Source organism: Erythrolamprus reginae, chromosome 1 (genome assembly GCF_031021105.1).
Source record: "Erythrolamprus reginae isolate rEryReg1 chromosome 1, rEryReg1.hap1, whole genome shotgun sequence".
In the NCBI taxonomy this organism is placed as follows: Eukaryota; Metazoa; Chordata; class Lepidosauria; order Squamata; family Dipsadidae; genus Erythrolamprus; species Erythrolamprus reginae.
In genome coordinates, this window is record NC_091950.1 from 298,015,150 (window position 1) to 298,029,314 (window position 14,165).

Below are 14,165 nucleotides of genomic sequence, written 5' to 3' on the forward strand. Positions count from 1 at the left end.
AGAGGAAAGAGAGAGAAACAAAAGAGAGAGAGAAGTGACTCTTGATTTAAAGCATATTATAAAAAAGCACCCAAAGAATAAGAGAGAAAAAAACCTCAGCCCTCACTTAATTTTGGAAATGGTTCAAGAGTGTGTATACACACACACACACACAAGGGGGGGAGGAGACTGGGATGGAAAAAGAGAGGAGACTGTCTTAGAGTGTCATTTTGGTTGGTGGTGTGCCCCAGGATTTTGTAAATGTAAAAAATGTGCCGCGGCTCAAAAAAGGTTGAAAATCACTGATCTAGAGATCTAATTTTGTCCTAACTTAATTCAACCTTGATTTCCTTTAAACCTTATTAAGTTAATAACCTTTTACTAATTCAGGCATGCCCTCCTGCCTACTCCTCCTTCTTATGTATTCTCTAAAACCGGGAAGAGATACCTTCAAATCATCATCCCAACAAATAGTTTCATAATATGGGGATCTGCTAATATTTCTGGATGCTACAGACTCTTCTTTCTCAAAATGATAAAAAGATGACTGGAATAAACCAAGCTGGGGTGGGGTGGGGAAAGAGTAAGCATGAGCATTTTAAGGCCATCCGCCCCCTCCCCCCCCAAAAAAACACAGCAGAAATTTACATGTTGAAATTGTTTACCAATCTATAAATTATACACCATGTTTTATCGTACCTCTATTGTATGACAGCTGATGCTTTTGGAAGATGCTTGGAGAGAACTGTTTGTTCTAGGAATAGCACAATGGGCCATTCCAGTTGATGCTAACACTCTACTGGCTGTATCGGGTAAGAATTGCACAATTTAATGACTTTGTTATAGAAATTACCATAAAAATACATTATTGAAAACAAGACAGCATGTAAAGAATACCAAATCCGTTCCAAACAATAGAGTATACCTGTCATTTATAAATCTATATTTAAATGCAAATAGTGTTGTTTTGTTGCATTCATGACTGCTTGCATTGTCATTTAAATGCAAATTACTGTGTTTGTTATCATCCAAGAAAAGATTTCGTACTAACTTTTCCGACAGTATCGTCAGTTTTGGGTCGAGGCAGATCTGAGAAAGTAACAATGGCATGGCTATTGATACGTCTAAAAAAATTTAATCAATCAATCAAAGTACTTCAAGTGACTTATTCGTGTATTCATTTCACACATTTTTCCAGGCATGAATGGTGACAACACAGATTCCCAAAAGCTGAATAAGATTATCTCAGAAATACAAGCATTGCAGGAGGTGGTGGCTCGATTTAGACAGCTTCGGTTAGATGCCACGGAATTTGCCTGCCTCAAATGTATTGTCACTTTCAAAGCAGGTAAGAAGAATATAAAGAATGACTTAATAGCATGCACCAAGCCGCTGTGCCCCATAGCTTGGTGACCTCCAATTTTAAAATGCAGGACATCTTAAATTATCCTGCTGCAAACTGAGACAGCAAAGAGATTCCAACGTGAAAAATGTGCCCATCTTTGCTACTAGATTAGTTTACCTTTACTTTTAGTTTCAATGTGGTTACTCTTTTAAGGAAGTAATTACAGGTATTGGAGAAATTAGCATATTAATATCAGTTCCTGTTTATGTAAGCAAGAAAGTTATATCCAGGTCAACACCATGAGATCATCCAAGGGCATGGGGTGAGGTATCATCAGTACACTGATGATACCCAGCTTTACATCTCCACCCCATGTCCAATCAACGAAGCAGTGGAAGTGATGTGCCGGTGTCTGGAGGCTGTTGGGGCCTAGAGGGGTGTCAACACTCAAATTCAACCCAGACAAGACGGAGTGGCTGTGGGTTTTGCCTCCCAAAGACAATTCCATCTGTCCGTCCTTCACCCTAGGGGGGGAATTATTGACCCACTCGGAGAGGGTCCGCAACTTGGGCATCCTCCTCGATCCACAGCTCACATTAGAGAACCATCTTTCAGCTGTGGCGAGGGAGGCGTTTGCCCAGGTTCACCTGGTGCACCAGTTGCAACCCTATTTGGACCGGGAGTCACTGCTCACAATCACTCATGCCCTCATCACCTCGAGGTTCGACTACTGTAACACTCTCTACATCGGGCTACCTTTGAAAAGTGTTCGGAAACTTCAGATCGTGCAGAATGCAGCTGCGAGAGCAGTCATGGGCTTCCCAAGGTATGCCCATGTTACACCAACACTCCGCAGTCTGAATTGGTTGCCGATCAATTTCCAGTCACAATTCAAAGTGTTGATTATGACCTATAAAGCCCTTCATGGCATCGGACCAGAATACCTCCGGGAGCGCCTTCTGCCGCACGAATCCCAGCGACCAGTTAGGTCCCACAGAGTCAGCCTTCTCCGGGTCCCGTCGACTAAACAATGTCGTTTGGCGGGACCCAGGGGAAGAGCCTTCTCTGTGGTGGCCCCAACCCTCTGGAACCAGCTCCCCCCCAGAGATTAGGATTGCCCCCACCTTCCTTGCCTTTCGTAAACTCCTCAAAACCCACCTTTGTCGTCATGCATGGGGGGACTTAGATATCTCCCCCGGGCCTATACAATTTATGTATGGAATGTTTGTATGTATGTTTGCTTAATAATGGGGTTTTTAAAATATTTTAAATTGTAAATTATTAGATTTGTTATTAACTGTTTTATTGTGTTGTGAGCTGCCCCGAGTCTACGGAGAGGGGCGGCATACAAATCTAAATAAATAATAAACAACTCCTACCCTCAAAACGTCGCTACAGAGCACTGCACACCAAGACAACTAGACACAAGAACAGTTTTTTTCCCGAACTCCATCACTCTACTAAACAAATAATTCCCTCAACACTGTCAGACTTTCTACTAAATCTGCACTTCTATTCTACTAGTTTTTCTCATTGTTCCTATCACCCATTTCCTCCCATGTTGACTGTATGACTGTAACTTGTTGCGTATATCCTAAGATTTTTATTAATATTGCTTCTTCATTGCTTATTTGACCCCTATGACAATCCTTAAGTGTCGTACCACATGATTCTTGAGAAATGTATATTTTATTTTATGTACACTGAGAGCATATGCACCAAGACAAATTCCTTGTGTGTCCAATCACACTTGGCCAATAAAGAATTCTATTCTATTCTATTCTAAATAAATAAATTAGAAGTAATCAAGTAATTCTGTGGAGGGGTACAGCAAGCAGTGAAGGAAATGAGAAACTTGCAATCTGTGATGTATTGAAAAGTCCTATTTCTTTACATCCCAGTGATAACCCCAGGGCTACCTGTTTCACATAGCGTCCTTGCTAAGCACAAATACACGGATAGTGCAAGAAACCACTCAAGCTCGGCTAAAGTCAGAGATCTTCAGAATCTTGCAGTATCAAGCTTACAATCTGTTTGGCTGGTGTTTCCAAAACTGGATTTTTTTTTTGCAAACAAGCTGTAACGCTTTTCTTAAAACTAAATGAAAATAAATTAGAATTGTTTCTTAAAACACTGTTGCTCCCAGTTTCCCAGGCGAGTTGTCCTGCAAATGCCCCTCAAGCCTAGATAGCTGGCTCCGTTAAGTTAGCGCTATTATGAAATTGCTAGCTAATAAAGTGCAACCTTGCTGCCTAAGATTGACTTGATTTGTCCTGAAGAGTGGTTACCTTGCTGAGTTAAGTGGACTGTCTGCTTGCAGTACCTACACACAGCGGTTCTGAACTGAGAAGTTTCAGGAATGCTGCCGCCATTGCAGCTCTTCAAGATGAAGCTCAGCTCACCCTGAACAGCTATATTCACACGAGGTAAGGAGGATGTCTTAGTCCTACCTTTGTAAGAAAGGAATCCATCCTGGTTGAAGAGATTGTAAGAAGGGGGTTCAAAAGGAAGAAAGCAGCCTATGAACACAGGTTGCATTGTTCTGGCCCTTTAAGACAGGGGTCTCCAACCTTGGCAACCTTTAACTTTGTTTATTTGACCCCTATGACAATCATTAAGTGTTGTATACCACATGATTCTGGACAAATATATATTTTCTTTTATGTACCCCGAGAGCATATGCACCAAGACAAATTCCTTGTGTGTCCAATCACACTTGGCCAATAAAGAATTCTATTCTATTCTATTCTATTCTACTCTACTCTATCTATCTATCTATCTATCTATCTATCTATCTATCTATCTATCTATCATTCTATCTATCTATCATTCTATTCTACTCTATCTATCATTCTACTCTACTCTATCTATCTATCTATCTATCTATCTATCTATCATTCTACTCTATCTATCTATCTATCTATCTATCTATCTATCTATCTATCATTCTACTCTACTCTACTCTATCCATCTATCTATCTATCTATCTATCTATCATTCTATTCTATTCTATTCTATTCTATTCTATATAAGCCTGGTGGACTTCAACTTCCAAAATTCTGGGAGTTGAAGTCCACCAGGCTTGAAGTTGCCGAGGTTGGAGACCCCTGCTTTAGGATGCTCCTTAACCGCTTCCAAGTGACCTACTTCTGCCAATCGGCTTTGATTCCGGAAAGAGAATTTGCTTTAATTTGATATTTTATTCTGTTGGCATTTGGATGGCTTTCAGGACTCTGAATTATAACATCTATATTTAACTTATATTTATGTTGTCTTTGGGTGGGTGGGGGGAAATTGATACATTTACTTAAATATTACCCATCACCACATTACAATCTCAGGAGAGTCACAATATACAGTGGTCCCTCTACTTAAGAATGCCTCTACTTAAGAAATGTTCTAGACAAGATTTTTCCCAAGCCCGGAAAAATTTCCCAGGAAATTTGAGAGCGGCACGAAGGCCCGGACAGTTTCCTGCCATTCACTCTTTAATCCTGACCATCTCGGGCTTTTCTGGGCTGCCAGAGGAGCCTTTCAGTAGTGCTTTGGGAGTCCAGAGCGAACAAAGCGTTTTCCTTTCTCTGGGTGCTTGGAGAGGGAATAAACCACTTCGCTGTGGTGACTCCCTCATGCTGCCTCCCATACACCCAGTGCGAGGTTGCCTCCCAGAACATCTGGGCGCGGAAAGGCAAAAGGGGGCGCTTCGCTCCAATCGAATCAACTCGGCTTCAGCCAAACCGAGGAGTCACCACAGTGAAGGAAAAGCGCCGGCTACAAAGCAGGCAAGCGAGAGGAGAGGGGAGCCCTTCAGAATGGGAAGGAAGAGGCAGCAGGTAGCAGCAGCAGTAGTCGCCTTTCGGTCAAAGGAGCGGGAGGTTCCCCCCTCTCGCCCGACTGGGTTTCTCTCTCTGGCGCAGTGTATGGGTATGGGAGGCAGCCTCGTGCCGGGTGTATGGGAGGCGCATGCTCCTCCTCGCCGCCTCAGAGTCCCTTTTTTTTAAGCCTTAAAGTTTTAGATTTTTTTTTGTCTCCCTCACCTTACCTTCTTCCTTCAGCAGCGACTCTCCTCCTCCCCCCCCCCCCCCAAATTCCGAGCTTTTATTCTTTCCTAATGGGTTTGCACGCATTATTTGCTTTTACATTGATTCCTGTGGGAAAATTTGCTTCTACTTAAGAACTTTTCTACTTAAGAACCTGGTCATGGAACTAATTAAGTTCTTAAGTAGAGGTACCACTGTACACTGCTCAAAAAGATAAAGGGAACACTCAAATAAAACATCCTAGATCTGAATGAATGAAATAGCCTCATTGAATACTTTGTTCTGTACAAAGTTGAATGTGCTGACAACAAAATGAAATTGATTGTCAATCAGTGTTGCTTCCTAAGTAGACAGTTTGATTTCAGAGAAGTTTGATTTACTTGAAGTTATATTCTGTTGCTTAAGTGTTCCCTTTATTTTTTTGAGTAATATATATAAATTGTTATAATAAAATCTCCTTTCCTCTTAAGCAAAGCAATTAATCTTTTTGGCTAAAGCCTTTTGGTTTTTTGAGCATCTTGCTCCGAGATATAGGCCTATGTGCTGACCCTGGACGCAGAACTAACTAATCAAAGGGTGAATTATTTCCTTTTCTGTTCAAAATCACCGTAACGCTGTAGAGTTGGCATTTTCTCTGTTTTTATCCAGAGAAAGGATCTATAGCTTTAATGTGGCTATCAACGTTATTTGTTGTTAGGCTTAACCATGGGTTTGATTTCTAGGTATCCTACCCAGCCGTGCCGTTTTGGGAAACTGCTATTGCTCTTGCCAGCGTTACGTTCAATTAGCCCCTCAACGATAGAAGAGGTATTTTTCAAAAAAACAATTGGGAACGTGCCAATTACAAGACTGCTTTCAGATATGTATAAATCCAGTGACATATAGATCAGGCTTGCGGCAACGAAGAGAAGCCAGCTGATCGTTTCTAAAGACCTTTTTAAACGAATGGAGAGCAAACATCAGACAATTCTACAAGAAATGGAATTCTGGAGACATTTAATCCAACCACAAAAATCAATCGAGAGAGATCATTTTGCAAGTTTGGAAGAAAATACTGTTACATATTAAAATGGAGCTCGGTTGAACTAGACAGCTGTTTCCACCCCTGCAGTTTTGATGCTGCCCCGTTCCATTGTTGTTCATAGATCCAGGTTGGGAAGACGACAGTTTAACAGGGAGAGATGACAAACGGAAGCAAAAGGATCTCTGGGGTTTGTTTATTCCATACTCTGAAAAGTTGGGTAACCAAACGTCGTTCTGTTGTAATGTGTCATGAGGAGGCCTTCAACGATTTGTGTATATGTGTGTTTTTTTAACTAGTTTGTTGGTGAACCCTTTTTACATGAAAGGAAACATTGAATACTAGGTTATCCAAACATTTGTGTCAGTTATAACATAATAAAAGTGGCCTTTGCAATGAATTTTTAAGGGGTGTAACTCTGGCAAATACCTTTTGAATTCAAATTTGCCAGGCCTGCTATTTAAGAGTTTTTCTTTTTTAAACCAATGGTGGACTTCATGCCTAAATCTTGACATCATTTCATTTCAGTTTAATATGTCAGACAAAAGAGCTTTAAAAAGAGTTTTCCTTTTTTTAAAAGAAAAAATACACATTAAGAGACTAAACAGCAAAACCAAATAAATAAATAAAAAATTGAGAGGACTGACACAGTGAATTCATTGCTGTTCCACTGGCATAAGGCTGAAACCAAAGGCAATGATGCCCAAACTCTTTGTTAATGAAATGTATAAGAAGGGACCCATCTTACAAAAGAATGGAAAATATGAATGACTGAAAGAGCAGTTGATCAATACATCAAACATAACTATATTTGAGACTCTCTAGTCAGCCTGATGCTGTCCCAGGAAACACATAATTCCACTTATGGGTCACATTGGCTAGGACTAGATGTTAAGGTGGGGAAGACTCTTGTAGATTTTATATATCTATATATATATATATATGGAGGTTTATATGTATATATAAACCTCTAGGTCCATTAAAACCTTTCTCATATGCTTTCTAATCCTCACCACCCCAAGCACATTTATGAGCTGCTTAAGTTGACAAGAGTATTAAAATGTGGGGAGGGTGGTGGGGGGAAATAACCACTGTACTTTTCAAGGTTTTTGTTTTTAGGAAATAGCACTGAGGAAGGAAAATCAGCACTTGAAATATCTTAGAATGAATAAACTTCTCTTGTACAAAAGTGCATTAACTGATTTGTGAAGTTAAGGTTGTAACCATTGTATTTACAAAGAATAAAAAAATATATTAAATTTAAACTGGAATTGTTTCCCATTGATGCTAAATGCATATTCTTGATATTGTTATATTAACCCAAAAAATAGTTAAAAACCCATTATATAAAAACCAATCATACATCACAATTTTATGTATGGTATGTTTGTATGTATGATTGGTTTTTATATAATGGGTTTTTATCTGTTTTTTTAGTATTGGATTTTGTTGTACTGTTTTACTGCTGTTGTTAGCCGCCCCGAGTCTGCGGAGAGGGGCAGCATACAAATCCAATAAATAATAATAATAATAATAATAATGAGATTGGCTTTTTGGTTTCTCAAGTATAACGGTTGGCTTTAGCGTACCCCTACCAAAGTTCTGGGAAACTATGCCCTTCAGTGCTGTATTTATGCTACCATGTTCAGAACAATCTAAAAGGTTTAACATATCCCAATTCAACATTATTATTATTATTATTATTATTATTATTATTATTATTTAAATTTGTATGCCGCCCCTCTTCCGAGGCAGATGAACTGGAAAGGAATGTTTTGTTTTTAAAGGAAGAAGCAGGCAATATTTGTCTGACAATTGAATTACGCTAGTCCACTATATTTTAGCCTGATAGGTTGTACGGGTCTAACTCAGTTTAGTTTATTGATTATATGCCATAGAAACTTGGGCCAATTGAATTAATCGTGTTTACGTTTACTCTTGAGTAAGCAAATGAACAAAGCAGGACTGAGACTGGATTTTACATGTATGCCTCTTTGCAAAGCAAAAACTGGGAAATTTGCAAACGAGCCAGATTCAGGCTAGATAAAGTAAAGCAGTAAGCAAAATGAACTCTGGACCTGATCTAGTGTAATTGTGTCTCCAAAATGAAAGAATTCCAACATTTAAAAAAGAAAACTATTCAGGGCCAGCATTTGATAATAGTAAGTCAATATTTCTTGAACTTGGTCTATGTGCAATATTGTATATACAGTACTTAAAAATATATTTCGTCTACCCTTACTACAAAGAGGACCATTTACAATGGCAGAAGAAATTATTCTCTGAAGTCTGTATAGTCCCAGAAATGGATCAGGGCCTTAATATTGGAGTCCCACAATGGTGAAGTTTCCGTAACCAAATATTCACACTTTCAAAGTGCCTAAGCTTGGTTAGGTATGACAACAAAACCCAACGATCAAAGACTTGTCAGAATCCCATTTGTGGCCTGAAAGCTTCCCTCCCTACACTGCTGTGTGGTCAAACATTTGCTCCTTTTTTGCAGGTGCTTAAGGACCCAAAACATTCCTGAAGTCCCTCCCCCAAGTATCTCTGGCAGGTATAGAATGTGGTGCTTAACACCTTGTGCAAAGCCTGGTCTAACTCTTCAACTGTTGGAAATTGTGCATCCCTGATTTTGCCACATTTGTGACATTAAGATCTGTATTGAAAGCGGTAATATATTATTCTAACCCTACAATAATTCCTCATTGGAGGGGAAAAAACATAATATACTGTATATTTTATTGGCCCTGATTTTGTCTTTACTGGAAACAGTGTTTGGAATGTCAAATCCTGACATCGTTTGGGCTTCTCAGCATAGTATCAAATTAAATTTAGTTTACGATGAATGTTGCTCTCTTGAATAAAAGCAAGAACTGCACTCTTGATTCAAAATGTAATAAATGGCAGTTTCATCAACAGTACGCTGCGTTCATAAACCTTCCCAAATGAAATGTAAGCAGGGAATTCCAAAAGACTGAATAGAAAGTAGAACAGCCCATCCTATCCAAGTTAAGGATCTTTTTGATTGTAAACGTGCACCAAAGCGAGAATGCCCATGGGATTATTGCTTCTTTTCCACTGAATGAAGTAACGTAATATTAAAACAGCTGATATAAGCAGATGGAAGATGCATCGAACTTACAATTATATACAAGGGGACTGACATTTGGGGTAATCCAGCCCAATTGCCTCCTCATCATAACAGCAGTAAAGGCATACAAAATGCATTTCACTTTTTTTATTTCAAAACAACTTTAGACAAATGATCTTAGTATACAAATCTTGATTTCTTTTTACACAATATAAAGATAGTTTCCTCATTGCTTCTCAGTACAAAGGTATTTGTTTTACCTCTTAAGGATACAACCTCAGAAGTGCTTATTTTACACAAGGGGATAATGAAACAACGTTAGTCACCAAAATGTAGGTGCGATGCTACTTATTTTACAGAAATATTCTAGTGTTTTAATCAAATAAAAGTGAACGTGCAACACTAGAACAGTGCAAGTTCAAGTAAGGCCAAGTCAGTAATCCCCACAAGGTCACTGCAAAGGAAGAAAAGAGGTTCAAAGTATTTAGATTTTTAAAAGCCATTTAATCAAACATCTGACAGCAGATTTACCTAAACTTCTTTAATGCCATAAAGTGAATGCAAAGACCAAGCAGTGCCATTAATATACCAAAGTTTCCTTGTGCCAATTGGTCTGGAGCATGCTAAAACCTTAACTACAAATCTTGGACCATGTAAATTAATCACTAACATTTACGCCGGTTAAAGTGTTGTGGAGCATTCAAGCATGTCTTATTTTTGATGGTGTGTAGCTTTTATCTATTATTTCATCTTGCAAGAACATATGAAGACAACGTTCATTCTGAGCCAAAGGATGACCTGCAACTCTGAAAATTAAAAATGAAAAAGGTCAGTCTTCAAAGGGCTCCATGTGCCCCGTAATATTAATCCCAATATACTTTTACTTTGTCAGCAATTGGCTTCCAAGCATTTTTTAAAAACCTAAAATTTTGCATTCTAGTTGTCTATCTTAATTAGGAAAGATATTTACTTGAATTTTACACCCGCTAGTTGTTACTGACTACAGGGGGGGGGGGGGGCGTGCTAATCTTAGTTTCAAGGCCACTGAGTTAATCCTATCTGCACATTTCTGTGGTCATGTGGTCAGCATGATATCAACAGAGTGCTGTTACCTTCCCAAATGCACTTATTTATCTACTTGTATTTGCATGCTTTCAAACTACTGGGTTGACAGGAGTTGGAGCAAGGACGGAAACAAACCCCGTCATGTGGCTCTCAGGTCTTGAACCTGGGGTGCTGATTTTCCAGCGACAAGCCCAGTGTCTTAATGACTGAGTCCCTGTGCCATCTCCTATCTTAATTAAGGGGGTGAAATTTCCTGCAAAGTACAAGTGAACAGACCCACTGACTTATTTATGATGGGATAAACAGAAAACAGATATAAGTCCAATAAAAATCAATTTAACCCCCTCCCCAAATTCCAGTGTACAGTGGTACCTCTACCTACAAATTTATTTATTTATTGGATTTGTATGCAGCCCCTCTCCGAGGACTTGGAGAGGCTCACAACAAGGAAAACAATACAATGAATACAAATCCAATATTTAAAAACAGTTTAAAAACCCTTATAAAAAACAATCATACAAACCAAACAAACCATGCATAAACCTCAATAGCTAAGGGGTGTGCTAATTTCCCCATGCCTGGCGACATAGGTGGGTTTTCAAAAGTTTATGAAAGGCAAGGGAGAGTGGGGACGTCCTGATCTCCAGGGAGAGTTGATTCCAGAGGTCAAGGGCCGCCACAGAGAAGGCTCTTCCCCCAGGTCCTGTCAGACGGCATTGTTTAATCGATGGGACCCAGAGAAGGGCAACTCTGAGGGATCTAATCGGTCACTGGAATTCATGCGGAAGAAGGCAGTCTCAGAGGTACAGTGATACCCCGATCATTGCGAGGGTTCCGTTCCAGGACCCCTAGCAATGATCGGGTTTTCGCGAAGTAGCGCTGTGGAAGCATGCGCAGATGGTGTTTTTACTTCCGCAGCGCTAGCGAGGAGCCGAAGATTGGGGTTCCTGGGAAGGGGACTCAGCTGGGAAGCGGCGCTGGGGTTTCCCCACCGCCCACGCAAACTCCTCGCTGCCGCTCGCCCGCCCTTCGCCCGCCCACGCCGCTCGCTCGCGCCGCTTCCCAGCTGAGTCCTGAAGCCAATTCGCTTCAGGACTCAGCTGGGAAGCGGCGCGAGCGAACGGCGTGGGCGGGCGAAGGGCGGGCGAGCGGCAGCGAGGAGTTTGCGTGGGCGGTGGGGAAACTCCTCGCTGATGCCCGCCGCTCACCCTCCCGCCAGCAAGAGGGGGAAGACCCAGGGAAGCCGCCCAGCAGCTGATCTGCCCGGCGCCATCTACGCATGCGTGCCCATAGAAAAAAAGGGCACGCATGCGCAGATGGTGTTTTGACTTCCGGGTTGAAAAATCGCGATTTAGCCCGTTCGCAATGATCGGGATCGTGATACCCGGGGGATCACTGTATTCTGGTCCAATGCCATGTAGGGCTTTATAGATCAACCAACACTTTGAATTGAGACCGTAAACTGATCGGCAGCCAGTGCAGGCCATGGAGTGTTGACGAGACAAACTTAATTTGCCTCTACTTATGAACTTTTCTAGATAAAAACCGGGGGTTCAAGATTTCCCCCCCCTCTTCTCAAGAACTATTTTCCACTTACAAACCCGAGTCTCCAAAACTGTAACCGGAAAAGGCAGGGAGAAGCCTCTGTGGGGCCTCTCTAGGAATCTTCCGGGAGGAAAAAGAGCTGGAAAAGGCAGGGAGAAGCCTCCGTGGGGCCTCTCTAGGAATCTCCTAGGAGGAAACAGGGCCGGAAAAGGTGGGCAGAAGCCTCTGTGGGGTCTCTCTAGGAATCTTCTGGGAGGAAACAGGGCCAGAGAAGACGGGGAAAAGCCTCCGTGGGGCCTGTCTAGGAATCTCCTGGGAGGAAACGGCCTCTACCGTCCCTGTGATTTCCCCACTTGCACACATTATTTGCTTTTACATTGATTCCTATGGGAAAAATGGATTTTTCTTACAAACATTTCTACTTAAGAATTAAGTTTGTAAGTAGAGGTACCACTGTATTTAAAAATACTGATTTTGATGCAGTGCCTTGTTCACAATTCTGCAAAATTGCACTGCATTCCCTTGGCAGCTTTTAAGCTGTCATATCTAAATGAAGTTTGCCTCTTTTGAATTCACACAAGGCACTAAGAATACATTTCGGAGGGGGCAATGTCAAACAGGGTTAGATACCATGGGTCAACAGTGGCTTATTTAACCAATATTACTGACTGGGTTCATCAAAGAGAATTTGGCTGCAGCAAGAATGATTTCCTTCAGCAATGAACTGCCAAAGCAAAAATGCTGCTGTTTAATTACAGGCGGCAGAAAAAGGAAGTTCTTGATAAATACACAGCACAAACCATCTCATTTCCAAGTTAGAAGGTTGATAGGGATCTTTTCTGAAGGCCAAATTAGCACACATGTATCTTTAATATCCTCTAGATTCAAGCATAGAAATCTGTACTGGGGATCACACTTGCAGTCAGAAATTATAACCAAATTGTTTGTTCGGTGATGAGCACGCTTATCTCCCCCCAGCCTTATTTGTACGATGCTATCTTTACACGCTGCAATCTAAGCAATTTGCATACATTAAGAAACAAAACCCAGGTCACTACAAATTCTTCAATTTTTGCAGCAAGCATGCTAAGTGGCTGCCTACCCTACAGCTTGGATACTGAAGCTGCTTCACAGCTCCAACCTGGAAAGTGGTTCAGAAGTCTTTAATAATGTAAACTGAGCTTTTCTTTATATTAGCACAAGCTCCACTGGTCTTGAAAAGACTTCACAGGTCACTGTTAGGTGTCAGGAGGTGTAACATATAATCTACTGGGATGTTAACACCATTGCTAGGAACTCAGTCCGGGCTACCAGCATATTGTTCATTACCGAAATTTCTGTGCAAGGCAAGAAATAGAATATCCCACTTACTTGTTTATGAATTGTTCAAGCCCCAGCTTCCTCTCTTCTATAAAGGAATCATCAAATATCCCATCATCTCCTCTGAAAGGCAACTGGCGAAGAAAAGCTTTCCCGGGTAAAGGAGGTACAACCACCTAAAAAAAAAACAGTTGGCATTTTCAATTCTAACTCTGTTATGCTAAAAATTAAAGCCTCGTCAACATTGCCATTACCACCGTCATTATCACTGCTGCACAAAGAGCTCTGAAAATTCTCTAAGCACTATAGAAAAAAATTCAGATTCATTCCCTTCCTTAGGAATGTGGCACCAAGATGATTTAGGGTGAAAATACATAATGTTCCAGGCTTAAACACAGCTGTTAGGAGGCAAGATGGCTTATGGAGTACGTGCTCTAATTATCACAAAACACCAGAATAAGTTGGCAATCCTCCCTGCCATCGAAGCATGGAGACTCGCAGTGCAAACTTTTGCGCTGCTAAATTATCATCGAGCATCAAGGAAACTTGGTTGCCTCACCTTACTTTCTCTTTCTAGCTCACTTCGAAGCCATTCAAAATCACTGTATCGCCTCCTGACGCAAGACTCCTTCAATTTGAAGATCGGAAGATTTGTCTGAAAGAAACAAGACCCATCAGTCTCCATTCACTTGATTCAGTTTAAGTAGTATGAGGACTTCAACTTCTAGAAAGCTGGCTGAAGAATCCAGGTTTCAT

At 40.8% G+C, this 14,165-nt stretch overlaps 2 protein-coding genes across 3 annotated transcripts in view; one reads left to right on the plus strand and one right to left on the minus strand.

Annotated features, from left to right (window-relative positions):
- Positions 1-7,288, plus strand: part of NR2E1 (nuclear receptor subfamily 2 group E member 1) — a 52,515-nt gene extending 45,227 nt beyond the window's left edge. Inside the window, exons 7-10 of the mRNA XM_070765142.1 lie at positions 695-791; positions 1,178-1,327; positions 3,645-3,750; positions 6,087-7,288. Coding sequence (XP_070621243.1) covers positions 695-791; positions 1,178-1,327; positions 3,645-3,750; positions 6,087-6,249 — 516 coding nt within the window. The 3' untranslated portion in view covers positions 6,250-7,288. The remainder of the gene's footprint in view (positions 1-694; positions 792-1,177; positions 1,328-3,644; positions 3,751-6,086) is intronic.
- A 2,323-nt stretch (positions 7,289-9,611) lies between these two features.
- SNX3 (sorting nexin 3) overlaps positions 9,612-14,165 on the minus strand; it is a 33,162-nt gene continuing 28,608 nt past the window's right edge. For both annotated transcript variants that reach the window (XM_070733312.1, XM_070733311.1), the window contains exons 2-4: positions 13,969-14,064; positions 13,461-13,585; positions 9,612-10,285 (exon numbers count right to left, since the gene is read on the minus strand). In XM_070733312.1, the coding sequence (XP_070589413.1) occupies positions 10,180-10,285; positions 13,461-13,585; positions 13,969-14,064 (327 nt within the window). In that variant the 3' untranslated portion in view covers positions 9,612-10,179. The remainder of the gene's footprint in view (positions 10,286-13,460; positions 13,586-13,968; positions 14,065-14,165) is intronic.